We start from the raw sequence: 22,626 nt of genomic DNA, 5'->3' as shown, positions 1-22,626 counted from the left end.
TAGTCCTCTGGTAATAGACTAGTTGTGTCTGCTGGCATCACTGCAATTAGGGCTGTGTGAGTTCCTCCATATAAGTCTTCAGAGTAGCAGCCATGTTAGTTTGTATTCGCAAAAAGAAAAGGAGTACTTGTGGCACCTTAGAGACTAACAAATTCATTTGAGCATAAGGTTTCGTGAGCTACAGCATCTGATGAAGTGAGCTGTAGCTTACAAAAGCTTATGCTCAGATAAATTTGTTAGTCTCTAAGGTGCCACAAGTACTCCTTTTCTTTTTGCATATAAGTCTTGTTATGCATATACAATTGTTCTTCTGACTGAAGATTTAGCCCACAAGCCCCAGCCCAGATGTGAATATTTTTGTAAATTAAAAAAATAGAATAATATTTGCCTATTTTTTATTTTGAAAAATACCCCACCCAGATTAGGTGATCTGGTCAAGAAACATCCCTATAACTTATTTTAGCCTCAAATATATAGTTCTTTGTTGAGTAACTGCACATGTCCATTCCACTATAGGTGTATGTGCGTGCCTTGTGCACAGGTCTCGGAGACTTTTCCCTTAGTAGTACCCTTTGGGGCAGTACGAGCACCATCTTGTGCCACTGCACACAAGTATAAAGGGCCATGCTGCTCCCGACTGCCCTCGGGTCCTTCCTACCACCAGCGACAGTTGTTGCTGGAGCTGTGATCTTTGTTTCTTCATATCTTCCCTTCCTTAGCGTAAATAGTAGCTGGAGCATTAGTTTTTAGTCTTGTATATAGTATATCTGTAAATAGTTACTTATAGGGTTAAGTTTAGAATACCGTCTTACAGGGTTACTGGTGCCAGGTTGGGTACTGGGATTGGTACCGAACTGGTGCCCCATTCTCCTGGATTCAAGGCCTGTCGTTCATGTAGTCAGGTCTATGCCGTTAACTGACCCACTCCCAAACTGCCTCAAGTGTCTGGGACAGGTGCATGTAAGTGACAAGTGTCACATCTGTAGACGGATCAAACCCCATTCAAAAAAGGACAGGGCTGGCAGACTCAAGTACCTGCTTTTGGAGTCTGCACTTCACCCTAGAATCCTTCTGCTCTGAACAGGTAGCGAGCACGTCTGAGTCTGTTAGGAGTGCTCCTCCTGTTCTGGCAGAGTCCTAAGGCAGATCTGCATCCCCGGTGCCTAGGGAGACACTGCGTAAGTCCCCTAGGGACTTGGTACCAGGACCCTCTGAGAGGAAATTGCCGAATATTTGCAAGGACTTGGAGGGAGCTCAAAAAAGTCACAACCCCAGGAGCAGTTTGTGAGTGAGGAGGTATTGCTGACTCTGGAATGCAGGAAGGGTCCGTTGAGACCAATCCCTGAAAGATCGGTGCACCTCTTGGTACCACAGACTCAGGAGCCCTTTCTGATGTCACTGACAAGTTGCATAACTTGTCAGTACTGGCTTCTCTCATGATTCAAAAGCCTTGCAACAGCACTGTTTTTGGAACTACACGCTCCTATAGTCCTGGCTTCAGCTCCAGAGCACTGCTCGGTACTGACCATTTCTATACTTGTGATATCCCTATGGAGAACTGTGTCTGGGCAAGCCAGTGATGATTTCTCCAATACCCCCTTCTCCAGCCTTGGAACCTCTCTCCCCACCTGAGGATGCCCAGCAGCCCCAGTGGGGTGCCTGCCCACTGTGGAACCATCCACCGACTCAACATTCTATGACTCAGTGGCCTACACAGGGCTGGGCCCCACCTCTGTACCAATGGTCCTTTTGAACCCCTTGAGACTTCCCTCCATGTTTCAGAAACTCTCTGCTCCCTTCCTGCACTTCTTCATCAGCTAGGCACAGCTCAGGAGCATCTGCAGGCAGGTCTCCATTTTCCTTCCCCTGGAATTAGGATTGGTACCGAGCAGGCAGAGCCGTGTGCCCAGGACTCCACTGTAGAAGAATTGGAGGAGGGACCTCCTCAGCAACCTTTAGCCTCTTTTTCTTTGTCACCTGATGAGGCAGTAGTGGCTGAATCTACCTCTCCCCCCCACCCCCACGATGATTTTAGAGCTCATCAAGACTTGTTGAGGAAGGTGGCTGCAGCTCTGGATATCCAGCCAGAAGAGGTACAAGATCACACAGGCTTGTGGACATTTTAGCATCTGCAGGACCCTTCTCTCCCTATTAATGAGGCTATCCTGGAGCCCGGAATCAAGGTTTTATAGCAGACTCCTTCTTTTCTGCCCCCCCCCCCCCACTGCCAAAAGAGCGGAGAAGAGATATGTCCCATCACAGGAATTTGAACAGTTTTAAAACTACCCTCTGCCAGGCTCCCTGGTGGTTCCAGCTGCAAACAAAAAGGAGAGGCAAGGACACTGTGGCAACCAGGGCTGCCGGCCGCTGAATATCCGGAGGAACCGGGGCTGCCTGCAGCAGATTATCCGGGGGAACCGGGGCTGCCCGCAGCGGGTTATCCGGAGGAACCGGGGCTGCCCACAGCGGATTATCCGGAAGAACCGGAGCTGCCCGCAGCGGATTACCCAGAGGAGATGGAGATTCAAGAGCTGCCCGCAGCGGAATACCCGGAGGAGATGGAGGGACCGGAGAGACCCGCCTGAGAGAGACCGGGTAGGAAGTAGCCCAGGGGCCCAACTACACCGTGGGGTGGGTGTCTTTGGTCAGCGGTTGCGGATTGCCCGCTGACCCAGCGGCGGGACCTTCGCCTCCCGCCACTGTCAGGGCCCTGGGCTGGAACGCAGTGGAGTTGGGTGGGCCTGCGTTCCCCTACCCCGGCGCTCCCCTGCCTGAGGGGCACGTTATTGACTTTTGCCGGCGCTCCCCTGCCTGAGGGGCGCGCTATTGACTTTTGCCGGCGCTCCCCTGCCTGAGGGGCGCGCTATTGACTCTTGCCGGCGCTCCCCTGCCCGAGGGGCATGCTATTGACTTTTGCCGGCGCTCCCCTGCCTGAGGGGCGCGCTCTTGACTTTTGCCGGCGCTCCCCTGCCTGAGGGGCGCGCTATTGACTCTTGCCGGCGCTCCCCTGCCCGAGGGGCGCGCTATTGACTCTTGCCGGCGCTCCCCTGCCCGAGGGGCGCGCTATTGACTCTTGCCGGCGCTCCCCTGCCCGAGGGGCGCGCTATTGACTCTTGCCGGCGCTCCCCTGCCCGAGGGGCGCGCTATTGACTCTTGCCGGCGCTCCCCTGCCTGAGGGGCGCGCTATTGACTCTTGCCGGCGCTCCCCTGCCTGAGGGGTGCGCTACTGAGTCCGGCCGGCCCACCTCCCCGCTAATTCCCCAACGCCCAGGAAGTGGGGCCGAGGCCTGCTACAAAGACCGACCGACACCCGTCACAGACACCATGCCTCTACTCTGAAGGGAAAGGAAGCAAAAAACCCTAGATCTGTTTGGCAGGAAACTTTATTCCACAGAAGGTTTACAGCTCAGAATCATGAACCAGCAAGCTCTGCTGGGTCAATGTGATTGCAACTTGTGGGATAGTATCCTAAAGTTCCACCTGCTTGTGGATAATTGTTCAATTTGTTCAACCCCCCGTCCATCAGGTTTCTAAAAGATTTGTTCAGATTGTACCCTTGCGTTCATAGTCTGGTCCACAGTGGAGTGTATATTTGGTGCCAACAAAGTTGATGGGTCCCCACTTTGAGCCACGAGCAACTTGTTCTCTGTTTCGCTTGTCAATGAAAGTAATTTTCCTGGTTGCTATAACCTCTGCCAGGAGAGTAGGGGAACTGCAAGCTTTGGTATCAAAGCCCCCCTATACAATTTTTTTTAGGGACAAGGTTTTCTTTTGGCCTCACCCTAAATTCTTGTCTAAAGTGGTTTCTGAATTTCACATGAATCAAGCAATTTATTTACTAACATTCTTTTCAAAGCCCCATTCAAGCAAAGAGGAGGAAAAGCTCCATACACTAGATGTTACTAGAGCTTTGGCTTTTTACCTGGAGGAGAGTAGAACATTCAGGTCTTCCTCTGAACTCTTTGTCACCTTTTCATTCCAAGCAAAGGGCCACCCAGAGAATCTCTACCTGGATTTCTGGCTGTATTTGTTTATGCTACCGATTGGCCGATGTTGCACCTCTGAAGAAAGTGATGGCTGACTTGATGCAGTTGCAGGCGGCTTCTGTGGCTTTTCTGGCTAGGCTTCCCATTCTGGATATTTGTAGGGTGGCAACTTGGTCATCGCTCCATATGTTTGCCTCTCATATGCTATCTCTCCTCAATCCAGAGAAGATGCATGATTCAGACTAGTTGTCCTTCAGTCCTTGTTCAAGTAGACTCTGATCCCACCACTGAGTTCAAACTGCTTGTGAGTCATCTGTAATGGAATGGAAATGTGCAGTCACTCAAAGAAGAAAAAACGATTACCTACCTTTCCGAACTGTTGTTCTTCAAGATGTGTTGCACATGTCCTTTCCACGACCCGCCTCTTTCCTCTCTCTATCAGAGTCTTTCTAGTAGGAAGAAACTGAGGGGGGTCAGGCAGTGCTGCCCTTGTATCTGTGTGCAGTAGCACGGGACACCAGAGGGCGCTCACACTGCCCCCAAAGGTACTGCTAAAGGAAAAAAATCTCTGACAGCTGTGCACAAGGTACACACAAACACCTACATGGAATGGGCATGCACAACACATCCTGAAGAACAGTTACAGAAAGGTAGTTAACTTTTTTTTTTTTTTTGAGGGGGGCTCAGCCTCTCTCTCTGGCAAGCCTGGTAGCACATGCTGTCTTATGTTTAGAGATGATCTCAAGTTGGCTTTAGTGTGAAAGGCTCTTGGCTGATTTAAAAAAAATGTATACAAATTTGAGCATCTTTTTTTGTTTATAATAGGTTACTGAATTACAGCATAATAATGAAAACTGACTTGTAATATTACTTCCTCAGCCTGCAACTGTCATGGACATGCTACTGATTGCTACTATGATTCTGATGTTGATCGACGCAAAGGAAGCTTAAACGTCCGTGGGTGGTATGAAGGTGGAGGGGTCTGCATTGATTGCCAGGTAATAAGGTGCTTTGATCTCATAGGTTATGCATGAATGGGACTTGGAAAGTGTATCTAGAAGACTTACTTTTCTCAGGCTGACATTTTTGAGATGGCCATTTTGAATAGTACCATTACAATGACATAATCGCTCATGCTCCAGCCAGGAAGAAAAGTCACTGAAAGTAATTCATATTCTGTGAGGCCAGAAAAGGGATCACCTAATTACAACGATCACACTTTTAAAGAGAACCCACTGTTGTAGTTCCCTATTTCCGTGGTTACAGCAGATTGGATGAAGAGGGGATCTCTCACTGCACCATCCAAGGAGGAGAGGGAGTTGTGTGGGAGCAGTGCTCCTCCAAGCAAGGGAGAGGAGAGGGAAGGAGCTCTCCCTTTGCTGTAGTTGAAGAGGGAAAGCTGGGTCTCCCCCAGTTCCCTTTACTATAATGCCTGCATTCTTTTAAAAAGGGTTAGAGACAGACACCATGAAGTCCACTAGAGACTTGGCTATTGCCAATCTATTTTATGTGGAAGGCACTCAGATATTATAGTGATGAAGAGTGGTAAAAAACCCTAAGATAGATGGATAGATAATGACCCCTGCTTCCAACCAAGGCCTGTTCCCTCTCTCATCCCATTGTTGTTTTCCTCATTCAAGCCATTGGAACTTGTTTACTAATTTATAAATCACACCTGCTTGGACCAAAATACAGTCACACAATTTAAGAACAACAGTGACACAGAATCAAGAAAATGATGCACGCTGTACATGTAAGAAGTATAGTTGTGCTGTCAAAAATTAAGGAAGAAGGAAAGGAAGTGTGCAGTGCAACTATAGTTTGAGTATTTTTTTCCATCTTATTGCTAAAATAAAATCAGCTATTGCCCAAAAGGCAGTCAGAAGTAAATAAAAGTTCTTTTTATTAAAGAGAGGAAGAAGAGATCTTTGTCTTTCACTTAACATTTCTATGTAGGACTTTGTTCAACCAATGCTATAAGATTTGTCATATTGGTGCTTCCTGTTAGCTCTTTATTCGTGAAAGATCATGTTTCCTAAATTGCTCCCAGTATATAAAAGAGCAAACCTGACCTAAATCCATGAGGCCTGCAACTGATAATTGTCTGTAATTTGATTTTGTGGAAATTAAATTGCATTAAATGAATTAACCATGAAATCTAATTATAACATTTTCTTCATAAATAAGGCACATGGATTTTACTTTACTTTTTCCATTTGTGTCATGGAAAAAAGTGTTGGAAATGCATGCCTGAATGAGGAACTAATAGAACCTGATGCATGACACATATAGTTAGATCCTGTTTCTTTCAGGTCTGACAACAGTGCCCCATATATTCTGTATTATATATTTGCGTCCGACAATATATTGCTGTTACATAGATTTAGCTAACGAGAGAGAACTGTGCTTTCCATTTCCCCTTTACATAAACCCCTATGTTGCTTTGAAAGGGAAAAGAGACAGAGATACCCTGAAGTCCACTAGGGACTTTACCCTATGACACAAGAAATTTGTTGTAATTCAGATTCATGAACAGTATGTTTTCTGTGAGTGTAAGACACATTAAGATGTTTAAAAAGCTGTCTCCTCTACTTACAGAAACTTTATTTTGTGCTTTTAATTTTATTTCTAGACTGATAGTTTTGCTTTCATTTGAAGTTTCTAATCTTAGTTGGAGAGTAATTTAGTCACAAAAATGTATCTTTCAATATGGAAACAGCATGATGCTGTTGTAGTCAAACTATAAATGTATGTATGTGTGTAATGATAAAAAGGCAAAATGAAAAGAAAGTTAAAGAAATATCTGGTAATAGTATAAAAATGACAGTGCTTTTCCCCTGATTTAAATGAGCAGAAGGTTGATTGAGGGACTTTGTGCAATGTTTAAAATGTACTAATTGTTAAAAATTCCATGTGTTTATTACCCTGATTCATAATATCATGCAAAGATCAGAGAGGTAAAGAACAAGAATAAAATGCACTCTTTATTGCAGTCTTGTTAGATTTCTTCCCATACGGATCCTGACGGTATATAATAGGAACCTAAATTACAATCTTTCAGTCCTATATTTGCTTATGTATCCTTCTGCTTGTTTTTCCTTTCTCATCTTATATTTTTCTCTTACTTCATTCTGCATAGCATAACACAGCTGGAATTAACTGTGAACAATGTGCAAAGGGGTACTATCGTCCTTACGGCATTCCAGTGGGAGCTGCTGACGGCTGTATACGTAAGTCTCTCTCTGTTTGGTTATATCTCACACTGGTATTTCCTATCAATCAGGGCAAGGGCTTTGTTATTTGGGATAAAATTTTTTGAAGTGCCTAAGTGATTAAGTCCCATTGACTTTTAGTGAGACTCCTACTGTGAGGCAGTTGCAGTAGTTCAAAGACAAAGGCATGGACGAAGATTTCTGCACAGGTGGAGGAGAGGCAGTGGTATGCAAACACCAATGTTGTCTGGAGGTGATGATAGGAAGATATGCAGAAAAATACAGCTCTGAGTTAAGGGATTTGTAAATAATAATACTTACCTATCTCCCAGGGTTAATTAATTTATTCAGCACTTTGAAGATGTGAAGTAATATGTAATTGTTAATTTGTAGCATTATTTAAATAATGATTAATTCACAAGTACAATTGAAACTTCTATAGTGTGACAAAGTTCCTCCTCTGCCTTGGTGGGTTCTGCGCTTTCTGGCGGATTTGCTCGCCTCAGAGGTTCACGGCAGTCCTCAGTTTGGCTCCTTTTGTTAGTGGCACAAACCTGCCATTCACTCAGCTAACCTCATCACTGGCCAGCCTGGGGAAAAGGAGGAGAACAATCCCCGCAGTTTCTGCTGGCCCACCTAATGGGTCAGGGGACAGGCCAGAGACCTTCCCCTCTGGTGAGACCCACAGTCCAGGTCAACTCCTCTTATATCAAATAGGGAGTTGGGGGGAACCCGGACCCACCCTCTACTCTGGGTTTCAGCTCAGGGCCCTGTGGATTGCAGCTGTCTACTGTGTCTCCTGTAACAGCTGTGCGACAGCTACAACTCCCTGGGCTACTTCCCCATGGCCTCCTCCCAACACCTTCTTTGTCCTCACGACAGGACCTTCCTCCTGATGTCTGATAACGCTAGTACTTCTCAGTCCTCCAGCAGTACACCTACTCACTGCTCAGCTTCTTGCACGCCACTTGCTCCCAGCTCCTCGCATGCATCTCACTAACTGAAGTGAGGTCCTTTTTAAAACCAGGTGCCCTGATTAGCCTGCCTGTCCTTATTGATTCTGGTAGCTTCTTAATTGGCTCCAGGTGTCCTAATTAGCCTGCCTTAATTGGTTCCAGCAACTTCCTGATTGTTCTGCAACAGTCCATTATCTTACTCAGGGGAAAGGGACCTGCTTAATCTGGGGCTAATATATCTAACTTCTGTCACTCTCCTGTAGCCATCTGGCCTGACCCTGTCACAATAGTTACAATGTTATGTTTCTTTGCCAAAGCAACAAATCAGTTAATTTGAAGAAAGCGTTTAACTGTTGTTATTTATTTAGCCTGCAGTTGTAATCAGGAGCATTCAGATGGTTGTGAGGAAGGATCTGGTCGCTGTCATTGTAAGGTGAATTTCCATGGCGAAAACTGTGAACAATGTGCTGAAGGATACTATAGTTTCCCATTCTGTGTCCGTAAGTATTTAAGTGAGACGTATCTCTGATTCACAGGCTTCTAGTCATTTTAATAAGCATCTATATTATAAGTCATTATACATTACAGTGCACATATATAAAACAGTCATCATTTCATACTCTCAAATATATACAGACTTTAATAAATTATCACAATACCCAGGTGAGACAAATAAGTATTATTATCCCTGTTGTACACAATGGATAAGAACAGAAGTTAAGCTAGAAATCAGAGATTTAGCTACATTCCCAGATTTTGACATTCATTTAAGATACTTTTGAAGTGGATAGAGCCCAAGTCTTGAAGCCAGGAAATTCATGAGTTCTAATATCAGCTCTGCCATGGAGAAATTGCAAGGTCTTGAGGAAGTCATTTAACTGTGGTTGAGTTTCTCTAGCTATAAAATGGGGATTTTAACTCACCTGAATTGGTACCGGAAGTAGAACATGACTCTTGTAAGAGAAAGGGGACAGCTTGCCAGGCATTCTCCTTGAGAACCCCATAGTTTTAACCCTTCCCCCCCATAGTCCAAAATAGCCTTAGTTTGTTAACTTTCTAGGGATTCTGCAGGGCCTGCATATTGGGAAGGCTCTAGTAGGAAATTGTGAAGATCTTAAATATATCTTTTCCTGCTAGGTTTTTGCTGATACACTGATTAATAGTTAAAGGATGGGTTACAGGAGTGGTTTATGTCATACCTGTATATTTAAGAATTGTCAGAAGGTGATTGGAGCAAGGTTGTGTGTATAGTGAAAATAAAATAAATACATTAATTAAAAATGATGTGGCATGGAAGCATCCGAGTATGTAGAATTTGCCCCTATTCAAAATTGCAGCTAAACTGTGTCTAGATACATTGTTTAAAAAAAAATAGGCTGTTACTTTAAAGTGGAGTGTTTACTGTTGAAATAAAGAAGAGCAGTGCACCCCAAAAGCCTCTCTCAAGAACAAATTAAATATAATCCAGAAAAAAGTAACAGCACCAGAATTGTGTTTACTGCATAAAAAAGCAATGGCACTAGGAGCGGATTTCAAAAAAGTTGACCCACTGGAAATGTTTCTAGCCCAAAGGAGAATTGTGTTTCTGGTGGGTGATTACATATTGCCCTGGATCAGCGACTTTGGGCTTGGTTCATCACTGTGATATTCCAGGTTATGTTGTAAAATTGGACCTATGTGCACAATACAGTAGAAAGAGAAATGTCAGAAATTGAATGCTGGTGGAGGCCAATTTCTGCAACGCAGTATATCTTCCCAATACAATGCAACTTAGATTATCCAAAGCTCACTTTGTAGGGTCATGTGCCCTGATTTAAGGGGCGCTCATCTCTTGGGCATCTCAGAGTGGCTGGGTGGGGTACCATAGTCCTTTTCTTGCCTTTAGTGCCCCCTGCAGCCTGTTGGACAACCTTGGTAGGTGTTTAGTGGCTTGACCCTGTGGCCAAGTCACAAAGTCCAAATGAACCCCTTCTGGGGTATTAAAGAGTCCAATAAATGGTCTCTTTGCCCTTGCTGGGGTCTTCAGCAGTGGCTCTGAGCTCTTTAAATTCAGCCTTTTGTTCAGGTTTCCAAATAAGCCCCGTCCCCTACTTGAGGTATACACCACTTTACCTGTAACTGGTGGGGGAACTCGGGCCCGCCTGCTACTCTAGTTTTCAACCCAGGGACTCTACACACAGCAACTGTACAGTGCTCAACTTTAACCCTTCCCTGCTGTTTCCCTAGGCCTCTTCCTACCAGGCCCTTTGATCACCAGGCCAGTGTCCTCAGGTCCTTCTCCCCCTGAATCCCCGCTTTAAACTCTGTCTGATTGTCAGGCTCCTTTGGCCAGAGAGGAGCACCTAGGCTGACCAGATAGCAAGTGTGAAAAATTGAGATGAGGGTGGGGGATAATAGGAGCCTATATAAGAAAAAGCCCCAAATATCGGGACTGTCCCTATAAAATCGGGACATCTGGTCACCTTAGGAGCACCCTTCTTTACTCCTCTGATCCCAACTGAACTACTAAGGCCTGGTTGCTCCTTTTATCTGGGCCAACAGGACATGATTGGCTGTTGCTAGCCCTTCTAGCCCATGGAGGACCTGGTCTCTGTGGTTTCCAAAATGGCTGCTCCAGAGAGTCCTCTCTAGGCAAGCTGGAGGACCCACTTTCACGGCTCTTTTCCTCTCAACTCACTGCTTCTTGGGGCAGGGAGTAGTAGGACTGAAAGGCCCCTGGCAAGGAATCGCAAGAGCCAAATACACCCCATCAGAGTGCTGCTCAGATGGAGCCTAATCCAAAGCCCACTGAAGTCTATGGAAGTCTTTCCATGGGCTTTGAGTCAGGTCCATAATCAAAGCTGGCAGAGGAGAATCTTGTCAGGGCATATCTCCCTTTGCTTACCTGGTGGATTTCCAAATGGAAATCTGCCCAGGAGTTATTGCAAGCACCATTGTTAACTCCATCTCTTCAGAACAGGGCAGAGTAGAGGACAGGAACAGAAGACAGAATTAGTGGCTGCACAGCTCCCAAATCAGTAGCATTGAAAACAGCATCTCTACCCAGTAAATGGTATCAGAAACCCCTCTGCAAAAGGAGGGGGAACAGGAAGGTACCATGTAGATTTTCCAGCGGACGGTTGGTCTCCCATAGTTGTCCCCTCTCAAGGAATAATCAGTCCCTGGTTTGGATTTGAATTGGGAACATGAAGGTGAAGGGTTCCAAGTCTTGTTATTACCAGTTCCCTATTGTCAGTTCCTTGAAAACAAATATAAAAACTGAACATGGTTACTGCTGTCATATAAATACCGTATATTATTTATGATAGAACCATAGAATACCACGGTTGGAAGGGACCTCAGGAGGTCATCTAGTCCAACCCCTGCTCAAAGCAGGACGAATCCGCAATTTTTGCACCAGATCCCAGATGGCCCTCTCAAGGATTGAACTCACAACCCTGGAAAGCACATGGGTTTTATGGCATGATCTTAAGTGAAAGAAATCTAGGATCTTATTTGTAACCAGTATTCCTAATAGTATTTTTTATTTTAAAGGACTTCCTATTTATCCTTTTACTACTCCAAATCCAGAATACCCTGAGGGTGGTGGTATTAAAGGCAAGTTCTTTCTTTTTCTTTCTTTTTGGTGTTGTTTCAGAAATGTTTGCTCTTGTTATGTTGCCATGTTTGGTTCTATTGCAGTAATGTCTTTTTCAGTATTTGTCTTCTTACCAGAAACTCAACATATATTCATGCTTATATTAAACAATTTAATGTGCTGACCCCAGAATGAAAGATGGGTAAAAATAAGTTCAGCTGGCTGCAGGCAAACACCTGCAGAAGAAGCTGGCCTTTTTGCTTGACACCATCATAAACTGATCCATTTTAGGATTCTCTGATATACGAACAGTTTGTCAGCTGTCTGACAGTGAAAAATCTCTTCCTTAAGGCTATCTGACCTCTACTTCTGGTCTCTCCTGCACCTGGCAAATACTGTATAATGCCCTTGGGAATGCAACACTTTGATTTTGTAACGGCTACATGTTTCTTATTTAAAAGCCAGTGCAAAACCAGTTGAAATCCATGGAAAGGTTCCATTCAATTCAAGGCACTTTGCAGTAAACCCACTCTCAAGTGTATACTTTCACATTGCAGAACACTACAAATGTGACTCAAGTAAATAAGTATTTAAACTGCATTTTGCTGCTGATAATTTAAAAAATCTAGCACTCTTTTTAAGATCCTAGAAAATGTAATATCTGCTTAATATTCAGTAGGTTTCGCTGAGTTACTGTTGATGTTTGGGCTGACAAAAGGGCTTTCATCTGTTGAACTAGTGAAATCTTTCACATATAATCAGACAAACATAAATCCATTTCCATGTTTACAGATCCTAGTTGTTTTCCTGAAAATATCTGTAGAGTGCTAGATCCCTCTGTGTTCACCCAAAAGCCTGTTCATTTAGAGCCAGTCATCTCCTCTGGGAGGAATGACACTAGATGTGTGACCTCAAACATAGTTTCCGTGACAGACCTATGGCTCAGAATTATGGCTTTCTGCAGAAACCTGCATAGCCCTGTGGGTAAATCCTTCTCGTTCATATTTCTAAAATGAAAAGAATAGCAAAGAGTGATAACTAAGTGAATAAATCTACATGGGAAGAAACAGAACTACAGCTGCTCAAGTTTTAGCCAGTAGCATCAAAGTTTGAGGCATGAGAGAGAGACTTGTATCTTGATGGGTGCTCCTATGGTTATACAAATTGTAAATTTGTATTCCAGTCAACATTGCTTATAAAGGAATTTGGCAGAAAAATATGTGATTGTTCACGTTTTGAAAATGGGATTTGTGTGCGAGTGGCATGTAAGTAATTGTATTAGTTACAGAGTAATAGCACTGTTTTTTAACCAGGATTAACCCTGGGTCTGTTATGCTACACAAAAATGTAAAGGGTTTTTATAGGTTTGTGCTACAGCTTTGTTCAGCTCTTTCTTTCTTCTGTTTATGTTTGAAGATGGCTGTAAACCAGGATTTTTTGGCTCTCAATGCCAGCGTAAGTTCCATAGTTGCTTTTTTTTTTTTTACAGTTTGAACCCAAATTATATACAAATGCCAACATTTTAAATCCAAGTGTAATGTGAACTTCAAGACTATAATGCAGAAAATGTTTCCTTTTACAAAATGTGCTGTTTAGCTTGCCAGTGCTATGGCTCGGGAGTGCTGGATGGCAACTGTGATGGAAAGACAGGACAGTGCAGATGTCGAGTTGGATTTCAGGGGCTTTCCTGTGATGCCTGTGCAGTAGGGTATTTTCAATACCCTTTCTGTCAGAGTAAGCAACAATACTCTCTCTATAAATAAGACCCTGATCCTGTGGATGCATCCTTGTTCCATGTAGAGTTCAGGGGGAGTAAGGGTCATGTCCTTTTGCAGGACTGAGACTTTAGTAAGTGATTCAGCATAGAGTGATAGGAAGCAAAAAGTGAAAAAGGTCAGGAAGAGGGTTTTTCCCCCTAAATCATACAGGTACCTTCAACTTATTGACTATTATCTAATGCATGATGCATCTATCAGATTCTGATTTGACTATGGATTTAATAATATGTGATTGATGACAGTTTAACAAAAACGGAAAAAATTCCGTTACCTTGGTTTTACAAAACCTTAATTTTGGGCCTAGTTTGACTTGACAATGCCCCTTTGATGTGTCAAGCTATGACTGCTACAGTCAGTGATAGAAAGCTGTTTTTTTTTTAAAATACTTTTACTATTCACCTACATACTGGTGTTGGTAATAGTCTATAGAGAATTTTTAAAATGTATTTCAGTAGTCCCACTCCAAACTGAGATAATAAAACCAGACCACTGTTGTTTATTTCACAAGTAGTCTTGAAAACAGTGGAACTATTCCCAGTGTAGAGTACTGCCCCATCTGGCCCAGAACGAGAACAGGATGGTACTTCCTTGACACTGACATTTGGGCCAGATTCTGCCATGCTTACTCACACTGATTAATACCTTTCTTCACAAATAATCACCTCTAAATCCATAGAGCTAATCAACAGCATAAGGATAGCAGAATCTAGCCCTTTATACTGGAGATTAGCAAGAAGGGAATGTTTTTAGGAAAGAGGAAGAGGAATATCTGCAGTGGCTGCGTCTAAAATTCGCTTCTTGTTTTTAGTGTGTGCATGTAATTCAGCTGGTGCCCTCCCTGAAATCTGTGATTTCCTTGGAAAATGTCTCTGCCGCTTTGAGGTAGATGGACGTCAGTGTGAGAGCTGTCGTCCTGGCTACCATTCTTTCCCCATCTGTCAAGGTAAGATTGCAGGTGATACGTATAGAATTGAACTGGCCCCTGAGAAACTGGACTGGAATGACCGTACTTTAAGATTCTGTTTTTGCATTGACTGGGGCAGTATTCATTATTGTAAATAGGTGAGATTCTCTTACATTCTATATGGTGAAAGTTCAGAGTTTCCCCTTGTCCTTTCACTGCTCTTGACTATTTAGAACACTAACTGCAGGCAAGCCTCGGAATCTAGTTATTAGATCTTATTTTTATATTTCTCTATGTTTCATGGACCGATTGAACCCTGTAGTGGAGGTCAACAATCCACTCAAATGCTCTTTTTAAAAATAAAAGGCTATGAAAACTCTTTTCACATAGATGTTTACAGCACTAGCAGTATCATTGACATCGGAAGAAATGAAGTATACAAAGATGTGCTATGAAGGATTTGTTTGTTTTTGAAGAGGGTCTTTGCTAGCAAGAGCACTTACATCCTTATAAGCTTTCTGTTTTGTAAAATGTACAAAGAAGTTGCTTTTTATTTTGTAAATAAGAATCCATTTTCCCCTTGTCAGTCATTCCATGTGTATTTTGAGAGCAAATGAAAGACCCCGGACCAGTCTCTGTTGTCTTATTTCTGTCATGAAAGCCCATCGACGTCATTGGAGTTGCACAGTTGTTTTTGAGGGAAGAATATGGCCCACATATCCAACTCCCACACCCTACGTTACTGCCGTGATGCAGAGAGCGGGTACTGATCAGTACTCATGGACTATAAGCTTATATGTAAAAACAGCTATACTGGGTCATACCAAGGTCCATCTAGCCCAGTATCCTGTCTTCTGACAGTGGCCAGTGCCAGGTGCTTCAGAAGGAATGAACAGAACAGGTAATCATCAAGTGATCCATCCCCTGTCGCCCATTCCCAGCTTCTGGCAAACAGAGGCTAGGGATACCATCCCTGCCCATCCTGGCTAATAGCCATTGATGGACCTATCCTCCATGAATTTATCTAGGTCTTTTTTGAACCCTGTTGTAGTCTTGACCTTCACAACATCCTCTGGCAAAGAGTTCTACAGGTTGACAGTGCGATGTGTGAAGAAATACTTCTTTTTGTTTGTTTTAAACCTGCTGTCTATTAATTTCATTTGGTGACCCCTAGTTCTTGTATTATGAGAAGGAGTAAATAACACTTCCTTATTTACATTCTCCACACCAGTCATGATTTTATAGACCTCTGTTATGTTCCCCCAAGTCTTCTCTTTTCCAAGCTGAAAAGTCCCAGTCTTATTAATCTCTCCTCACATGGAAGCTGTTCCATCCCCTAATAATTTTTGTTGCCCTTTTCTCTACCTTTTCCAATTCCAATATATCTTTTTTGGGATGGGGCGACCACATCTGCATGCAGTATTCAAGATGTGGGCGTACCATGGATTTATATAGAGGCAATATGATATTTTCTGTCTTATTATTTATCCCTTTCCTAATGATTCCAACATGCTGTTAGCTTTTTTGACTGCCTCTGCACATTGAGTGGATGTTTTTCGAGAAGTATCCACAGTGACTCCAAGATCTCTTTCTTGAGTGGTGACAGCTAATTTATATCCCATCATTTTATATGTATAGTTGGGATTATGTTTTCCAATGTACATTACTTTGCATTTATCAACATTGAATTTCATCTACCATTTTGTTGTCCAGTCACCCAGTTTTGTGAGATCCCTTTGTAACTCTTCACAGTCTGCTTTGGACTTAACTATCTTGAGTAGTTTTGTATCATCTGCAAATTTTGCCACCTCACTGTTTACCCCTTTTCCAGATCATTTATGAATATGTTGAATAGGACTGGTCCCAGTACAGACCCCTGAGGGACACCACTGGTTACCTCTCTCTGTTTTGAAAACTGACCATTTATTCCTGCCCTTTGTTTCCTATCTTTTAACCAGTTACTGATCCATGAGAGGATCTTCCTTCTTATCCCATGACAGTTTACTTTGCTTAAGAGCCTTTGTTGAGGGACCTTGTCAAAGGCTTTCTGAAAAGTTAAGTACACTATATCCACTGGATCCCCCTTGTCCACATGTTTGCTGACCACCTCAAGAATTCTAGCAGATTTGTGAGGCATGATTTCCATTTACAAAAACTATGTTGACTCTTCCCCAACAAATTCATCTATGTGTCTGATAATTCTGTTCTTTACTGCAGTTTCAACCCATTTGCCCGGTACTGAAGTCAGGCTTATTAGCCTATAATTGCCGGAATCTCCTCTGGAACCTTTTTTAAAAATTGGTGTCACATTAGCTGTCCTTCAGTCATCTGGTACAGAAGCTGATTTAAATGACAGGTTACATACTACAGTTAGTAGTTCTGCAATTTCACATTTGAGTTCCTTCAGAACTCTTGGGTGAATACCGTCTGGTCGTGGTGACTTATTACTGTTTAATTTATCAATTTGGTCCAAAACTTCCTCTAATGACACCTCAATCCGGGACAGTTCCTCAGATTTGTCACCTAAAAAGAATGCCTCACATCCTCAGCCGTGAAGACCGATGCAAAGAATTCATTTAGTTTCTCCATAATGACCTTATCATCCTTGAATGCTTGTTTAGCATCTCGATCATCCAGTGGACACATTGGTTGTTTAGTAGGGTTCCTGCTTCTGATGTGCTTACAATTTTTTTTGCTATTAGTTTTTGAGTCGTTGGCTAGCTGTCTTCAAATTCTTTTTTAGCCTTCCTAATTATACTTTTAATACTTAATTTGCCAGAGTTTATGCTCCTTTCTATTTTCCTCACTAGGATTTAACTTCCACTTTTTAAAGGATGCCTTTTTGCCTCTCACTGCTTCTTTTACTTTGTTGTTTGGTCACAGTCACACTTTTTTGGTCCTGTTACTATGTTTTTTAATTTGGAGTCTACATTTAGTCTGAGCCTCTATTTTGGTGTCTTTAAAATGTTTCTGTGCACCTTGGAGGGATTTCACTTTTGGCATTGTACCCCTAATTTTTGTTTAACTAACTTCCTCATTTTTGTGTACTTCCCCTTTCTGAAATTAAATGCTACCATCATGGGCTGCTGTGAGGGTATTTTCCGCACCACAGGGATTTTAAATTTAATTATATAATGGTCATTATTACCAAGCAGTAGAGGTATATTCATCTCTTGGACCAAATCCTGTGCTCCACTTCGGACTGAATCAAGAATTGCCTCTCCTCTTGTGGTTTCCAGGACTAGCTGCTCCAAGAAGCAGTCAATTAAGGTGTCAAGAAGCTTTATCTCTGCAACCCGTCCTGAGGTGACATGTACCCAGTCAGTCTTGGGATAGCTGAAATCCTCCATTATTATTGAGCTTTTTTTATTTTTATAGCCTCTCTAATCTCCCTAAACATTTAACAGTCACTATCACCATCCTGGTTATCCTCATTTAATATGAGGCACTCAAGTTCACCCATTTTATTATTTAGACTTCTAACATTTGTATATAAGCACTTTAAAATGGTCACTTTTTAGGTGTCTGCCATTATGTGATGTAATTGAATGGGACTCTCTTTCATTTTACTGTTTCTCAACGGATCCTACCCACATCTTATCTTCCATCCTCTCCTTCTTACTAGGACATAGAGAATCTCTGTTAATAGATCCTTCCTAGAGGGATGTCTCTGTCCAAACCACGTGGTCATCCACACCTGTCGGCTTTCCCCCAGCCCTTAGTTTAAAAACTGCTCTACCACCCTTTAAATTTTAAGTGCCAGCAGTCTGGTTCTATATTGGTTTAGGTGGAGCCCCTCCTTCCTGACTAGGCTCCCTCTTTCCCAAAAGTTTCCCCAGTTCCTGATAAATCTAAACCCCGCCTCCCTACACCATCGTCTCATCCATGCATTGAGACCCTGCAGTTCGGCCTGTCTAACTGGCCCTACATGGGAACTGGAAGCATTTGAGAGAATGCTACCGTAGAGGTCCTGGGCTTCAATCTCATACCCAGCAGCCTAAATTTGGCTTCTGGGACCTCTCCCCTAACCTTCCTTATGTCATTAGTACCTACATGTACCACGACCACTGGCTTCTCCCTGGCACTACACATAAGTCTGTCTAGATGTCTCGAGGGATCTACAACCTTTGTACCCAGCGGGCAAGTCACTATGCGGTTCTCGTGGTCATCACAAACCCAGCTATCTATGTATCAAATGATTGAATCCCCCATTACTATTACTCTTCCTAATAACTGGAGTTCCCTCCCCTGGAGAGGTATCCTCAGTGAGAGAGGATACCATAGAACAGGGGTCTCAAACACGTGGCCCGCGGGGTCATTTCCTGTGGCCTACTAAGCTCCCCTCCCCCCAGTGTGCTGCGTCCCCGCTCCTCTGCCTACCTCCAGGTGCTGTTTGGCGGCGCTTAACGCTTTCCAGGAGGGAGGAGCGGGGAGCCTCGCGCTTAGGAGAGGAAGCAGAGAAGAGGCAGGGATTTGTGGAAGGGGTTGGAATAGGGCAGGGAGGGGGTGGAGACTTTGGGGAAGGGGTGGGGCAGGGGCAGGGCCACATGGAAGGGGTGGAGTGGAGGTAGGGCCGGGGGCAACGGGGGGGGGGGAGGGGGGCATGTCAGTGATGCGGCCCTCGGGCCAATGTACTAGTCTTCATGTTGCCCTCCTGGTGATTCAAGTTTGAGATTCCCTGCCATAGAATCATCTGGAAAGAGGGTCCCAACTATGGGATCATTTCCCTGTGCTCCAGTTTGATGCTCTCCTTCCCTGAGACTTATATCCTCCTCAACTGCACAGAGGCTGTCAGACTGAGGATGGGACCGTTCTACTGTGTCCCAGAAAGTCTCATCTATGTACCTCTCTTTTCCCCTTAGCTCCTCCCGTTCAGCCACTCTGGTCTCCAAAGCCCATATGTGGTCTCTGGGGGCCAGGATCTCCTTGCACAGAATGTACACTTATGTCACTTGGCCATAAGGCAGGTAGTCATACATGCTGCATTCAATGCAATAAATTGGGTAGCCCCCACCCTGCTGCTGGACTTCTGTTTGCATTATCTTTTTACTCCTGCATCTCTTTCAGTTATTGTTATGTTTTTATCAGGGGGTGTTTATTGCCTTAAGCTTAGGGAATGTTAATGAAGAGTATCTAGCCCCCCCCTTCTAAACTCTCTTGCAAAACTCCCCTGTAACTATTTGTGTCTGTACAAGAAAGCAGTCAAGTCTCTTTTTGTCACCAGTTTGTGTCAGAGAGTGCCTGCTTCAGGCAAGATGTCTCTATATTGTTTAGTGCGTGAAGTTTTTAATTCAGGATTTAAGTGGCACAGGCCCTCAGCACTGAGGTGAATTTCACCCAGTGAGAGAAAAGGTGAGGTCTCATGTCACAGTAAGTTTTGATGTATGCTTGTGTACACCCATGAACATGTTGCATATAGAAAGATACAGGAAAATTTGCTTCCTTGTTGTTGTATCATTGTGATGTTACCCAGGGTACAGTCTGGACTGTTGAACAGCTGTGTCCCCTCAACTCTCCAACCTGAGGTGCCTTTTACACTGCTTTGCTGTCAGAACAACCATTCCTGGTCTGTTCACACACAGTCTCCAGCATGCAAAATCACTCCCAGCTATGCTGCATGAATGCTCTAGCCAGTCATGCCTGAGTTATATTGCGGAGGGACACCAGCAAATTCCCAGTTCCAGACTTGTCCTCAGATATGTGTGTCTTGTACTGCCTAACAGTTTCCTTCTGGACAATACAAGCTCATAGAAAATTCATCATTTCAATAATAGAAAATGATATGCACAAACGCTGTTATCTCAAATGGAGGTTCCCAAGCATTTCATTCCATACACACTAGTTTCGATAAAATAAGTTTATTAACTACAGAAAGAAAAATTTGAACTGATTACAAGTAATCAGGCATAAAAGTAAAAATTGGTTACAAAGAAAATAAAAAGTAAAACAACTAATATCTAACTTATCCAGCTATTCAAAAGGAAAGGTTTTTCTCACCATATCTTTTTAATCATTACTGGCTGAACTTTTTCAGTCAGGACTCCTCCCCCAGTCCAGTGTCTTTCCAGTTTCTGTTGATGCCCGTGAGCAGAGAGAAAGGGAGAAGTATTTTGGGGCTTCTCTTGCCATTTCTTACAGTTCTCTTTTCCCTTTGAAGATCATCTCCAGCTGGCATTCTGGAGGCAGGAGGTCTGGGGGATGGGAACTTCCCATTGTTTCAGTGTTAATATGTAAAGTTCTTGCTCACACCCTTCCTGACAAAGAATGGCCGCTTAACCAGATGCTAGTCCATTTGATTTTGTTGACACCTTGCTGAGATGTTGTCTAGCCTTTTGTCTCTGGGGAACTGGTCTGAAGCTGTTTCCCCTAACTTGGAACATGACAGAGTAGAATTTTATAACCTTACATACAATGTTGCCACAGATTTTACCAGTACAATAATGTTCAGCAGATTATGATTTTTCAAATGATACCTCATAAGGCATACTTTGTACAAAATGTATCATACTCTTGTAAAAAGGTTGAACATAGGGGGGTACAGAACGTCACAATAATTATTTTGTATTAGTAAATGCAACAGACACCTTCATTATGGGCTTACGTTCTAAATATATGCCTATGAAAGGACTACAGAATTCTTTATGCTCCTTAGAAGAAAAATCCAAAGTACTAGTTTGAGTCAACAAACAAAATGGATGGAATAAAGAATTACCATATGGTTCTCCCTTTTACAGATCTGGAGTACATTAAAATGTTTTAATGAAAAAAATCAAATCAGAGTTCTACATTGGTACACACAGTTCAGTGGTTTTAAAATACTATGTCCATGCTATAATTTTTTTTAAGTTGGAAGTGAATCAGCTGGCAATTTAGTGTAGCAAATGTAGCCCATATTGAACTGGTTTAAACTTTTAACGCTGAAATCTGCAATGAAACAAAAGTGGTAAGAGATCATGGAAAAACAAGTCACAAAAAAAGACTGTAAAAGATAATTAAACATAAGAGAAAACTAAAAGGGGGCATGCAGCCAAAGTAAAAAAGGGGTGACAGTTTCTTCTTTAACCATCGTTTACCTATGCATGATCATAAAACTGATGTAATGGGACGTGGCAGGATGTTCGGAAAGATTTTTTTTTTATCTAGTGCAACAGAGTTCCTTGGAAAACTCGATTAGGAGGAGGGGTGAGAAAAAACAATTTGGCTTAGTATAATACTATCCATCTGTGTGCCAATCCCACTGAAGATCAAATCACTGTTCCTCCAGCTATGCAAACTAGCCTGGGCCTGATTTTCCTCACTTAGTGCCTGATCCTGCCCCATTGAAGTCAATGGGACCATTACCATTGATTCACTAGGAGTAGGATCAAGCCCTTACACTGATGTAACTACATTTAAATGAAAAGAGAATTTAACTCTACAGCATTACAATAAAAGTTAAATGTAGAGTGTCTAGGAACCCCAGTCCTGGACCAAGACCCCATTGTACTAGATGCTGTACAAAGAGAACAAAAAAGACAGGCCCTCCCCCAAAGAGTTTACAATCTAATGTTCAACTCTAGGCATTAGTGCCACTGAAGATGTTTTTGGAAGAGATGGGATGTGGGTTTGCTTTAGCAGCTCTCTCCCTCACATATTGACTCGGTAGCGAGTCTTGCTGCCTCTCTTAATCCTGTGAAAACAAACACAGCAGAGTAAGACAGCTTTGGCTGCTGAACAGAGAGGAACTGAAAGAGGGAAACCAGAAACATACATAGAACAGGGAAACAACATTTAAAATAGCTGTAACTCCAGTAAAAACACCCAGCTGGCTAGCAATTATATTCTGACACGGATTCACAAACCGCATGCTAGTTCTTATACATTACTTCACAGCACATAAACTAGCTTTTTTACACTGTGGCAGCAATTCATTTGAGAGTTTGTTGAACTAAAGTTGGTCAGCAGTTAACCTGAACACTGTATCAAATTTCAGAGCGTTAGTCTGTATTCGCAAAAAGAAAAGGAGTACTTGTGACACCTTAGGGACTAAAATTTGTTTGAGCATAAGCTTTCGTGAGCTAGAGCTCACTTCATGCTCAAATAAATTTGTTAGTCTCTAAGGTGCCACAAGTACTCCTTTTCTCTTTACTGTATCAAATTGTTATCCTAATAAATTACTAGCTAGTCATTATGCCATATCAAATGCTGCTCTACTTCCTCAATACTTAATGCAT

General features: G+C 43.0%; 1 protein-coding gene across 3 annotated transcripts in view; it reads left to right on the top strand.

The window, feature by feature from the left end:
- LAMA3 (laminin subunit alpha 3) overlaps nucleotides 1–22,626 on the top strand; it is a 185,984-nt gene that overhangs the window by 53,044 nt on the left and 110,314 nt on the right. For 2 of the 3 annotated variants that reach the window (XM_043539734.1, XM_037892741.2), the window contains exons 8-14: nucleotides 4,866–4,984; nucleotides 7,126–7,216; nucleotides 8,523–8,654; nucleotides 11,689–11,751; nucleotides 13,148–13,186; nucleotides 13,328–13,465; nucleotides 14,318–14,452. In XM_043539734.1, the coding sequence (XP_043395669.1) occupies nucleotides 4,866–4,984; nucleotides 7,126–7,216; nucleotides 8,523–8,654; nucleotides 11,689–11,751; nucleotides 13,148–13,186; nucleotides 13,328–13,465; nucleotides 14,318–14,452 (717 nt within the window). The remainder of the gene's footprint in view (nucleotides 1–4,865; nucleotides 4,985–7,125; nucleotides 7,217–8,522; nucleotides 8,655–11,688; nucleotides 11,752–13,147; nucleotides 13,187–13,327; nucleotides 13,466–14,317; nucleotides 14,453–22,626) is intronic. The other variant, XM_043539735.1, reaches the window with a different exon arrangement.

The sequence above is a fragment of the Chelonia mydas genome, chromosome 2 (assembly GCF_015237465.2).
Source record: "Chelonia mydas isolate rCheMyd1 chromosome 2, rCheMyd1.pri.v2, whole genome shotgun sequence".
In the NCBI taxonomy this organism is placed as follows: Eukaryota; Metazoa; Chordata; order Testudines; family Cheloniidae; genus Chelonia; species Chelonia mydas.
The sequence above is the reverse complement of the archived record's forward strand: the minus strand, read 5'-3'. Positions and strand labels throughout refer to the sequence as shown.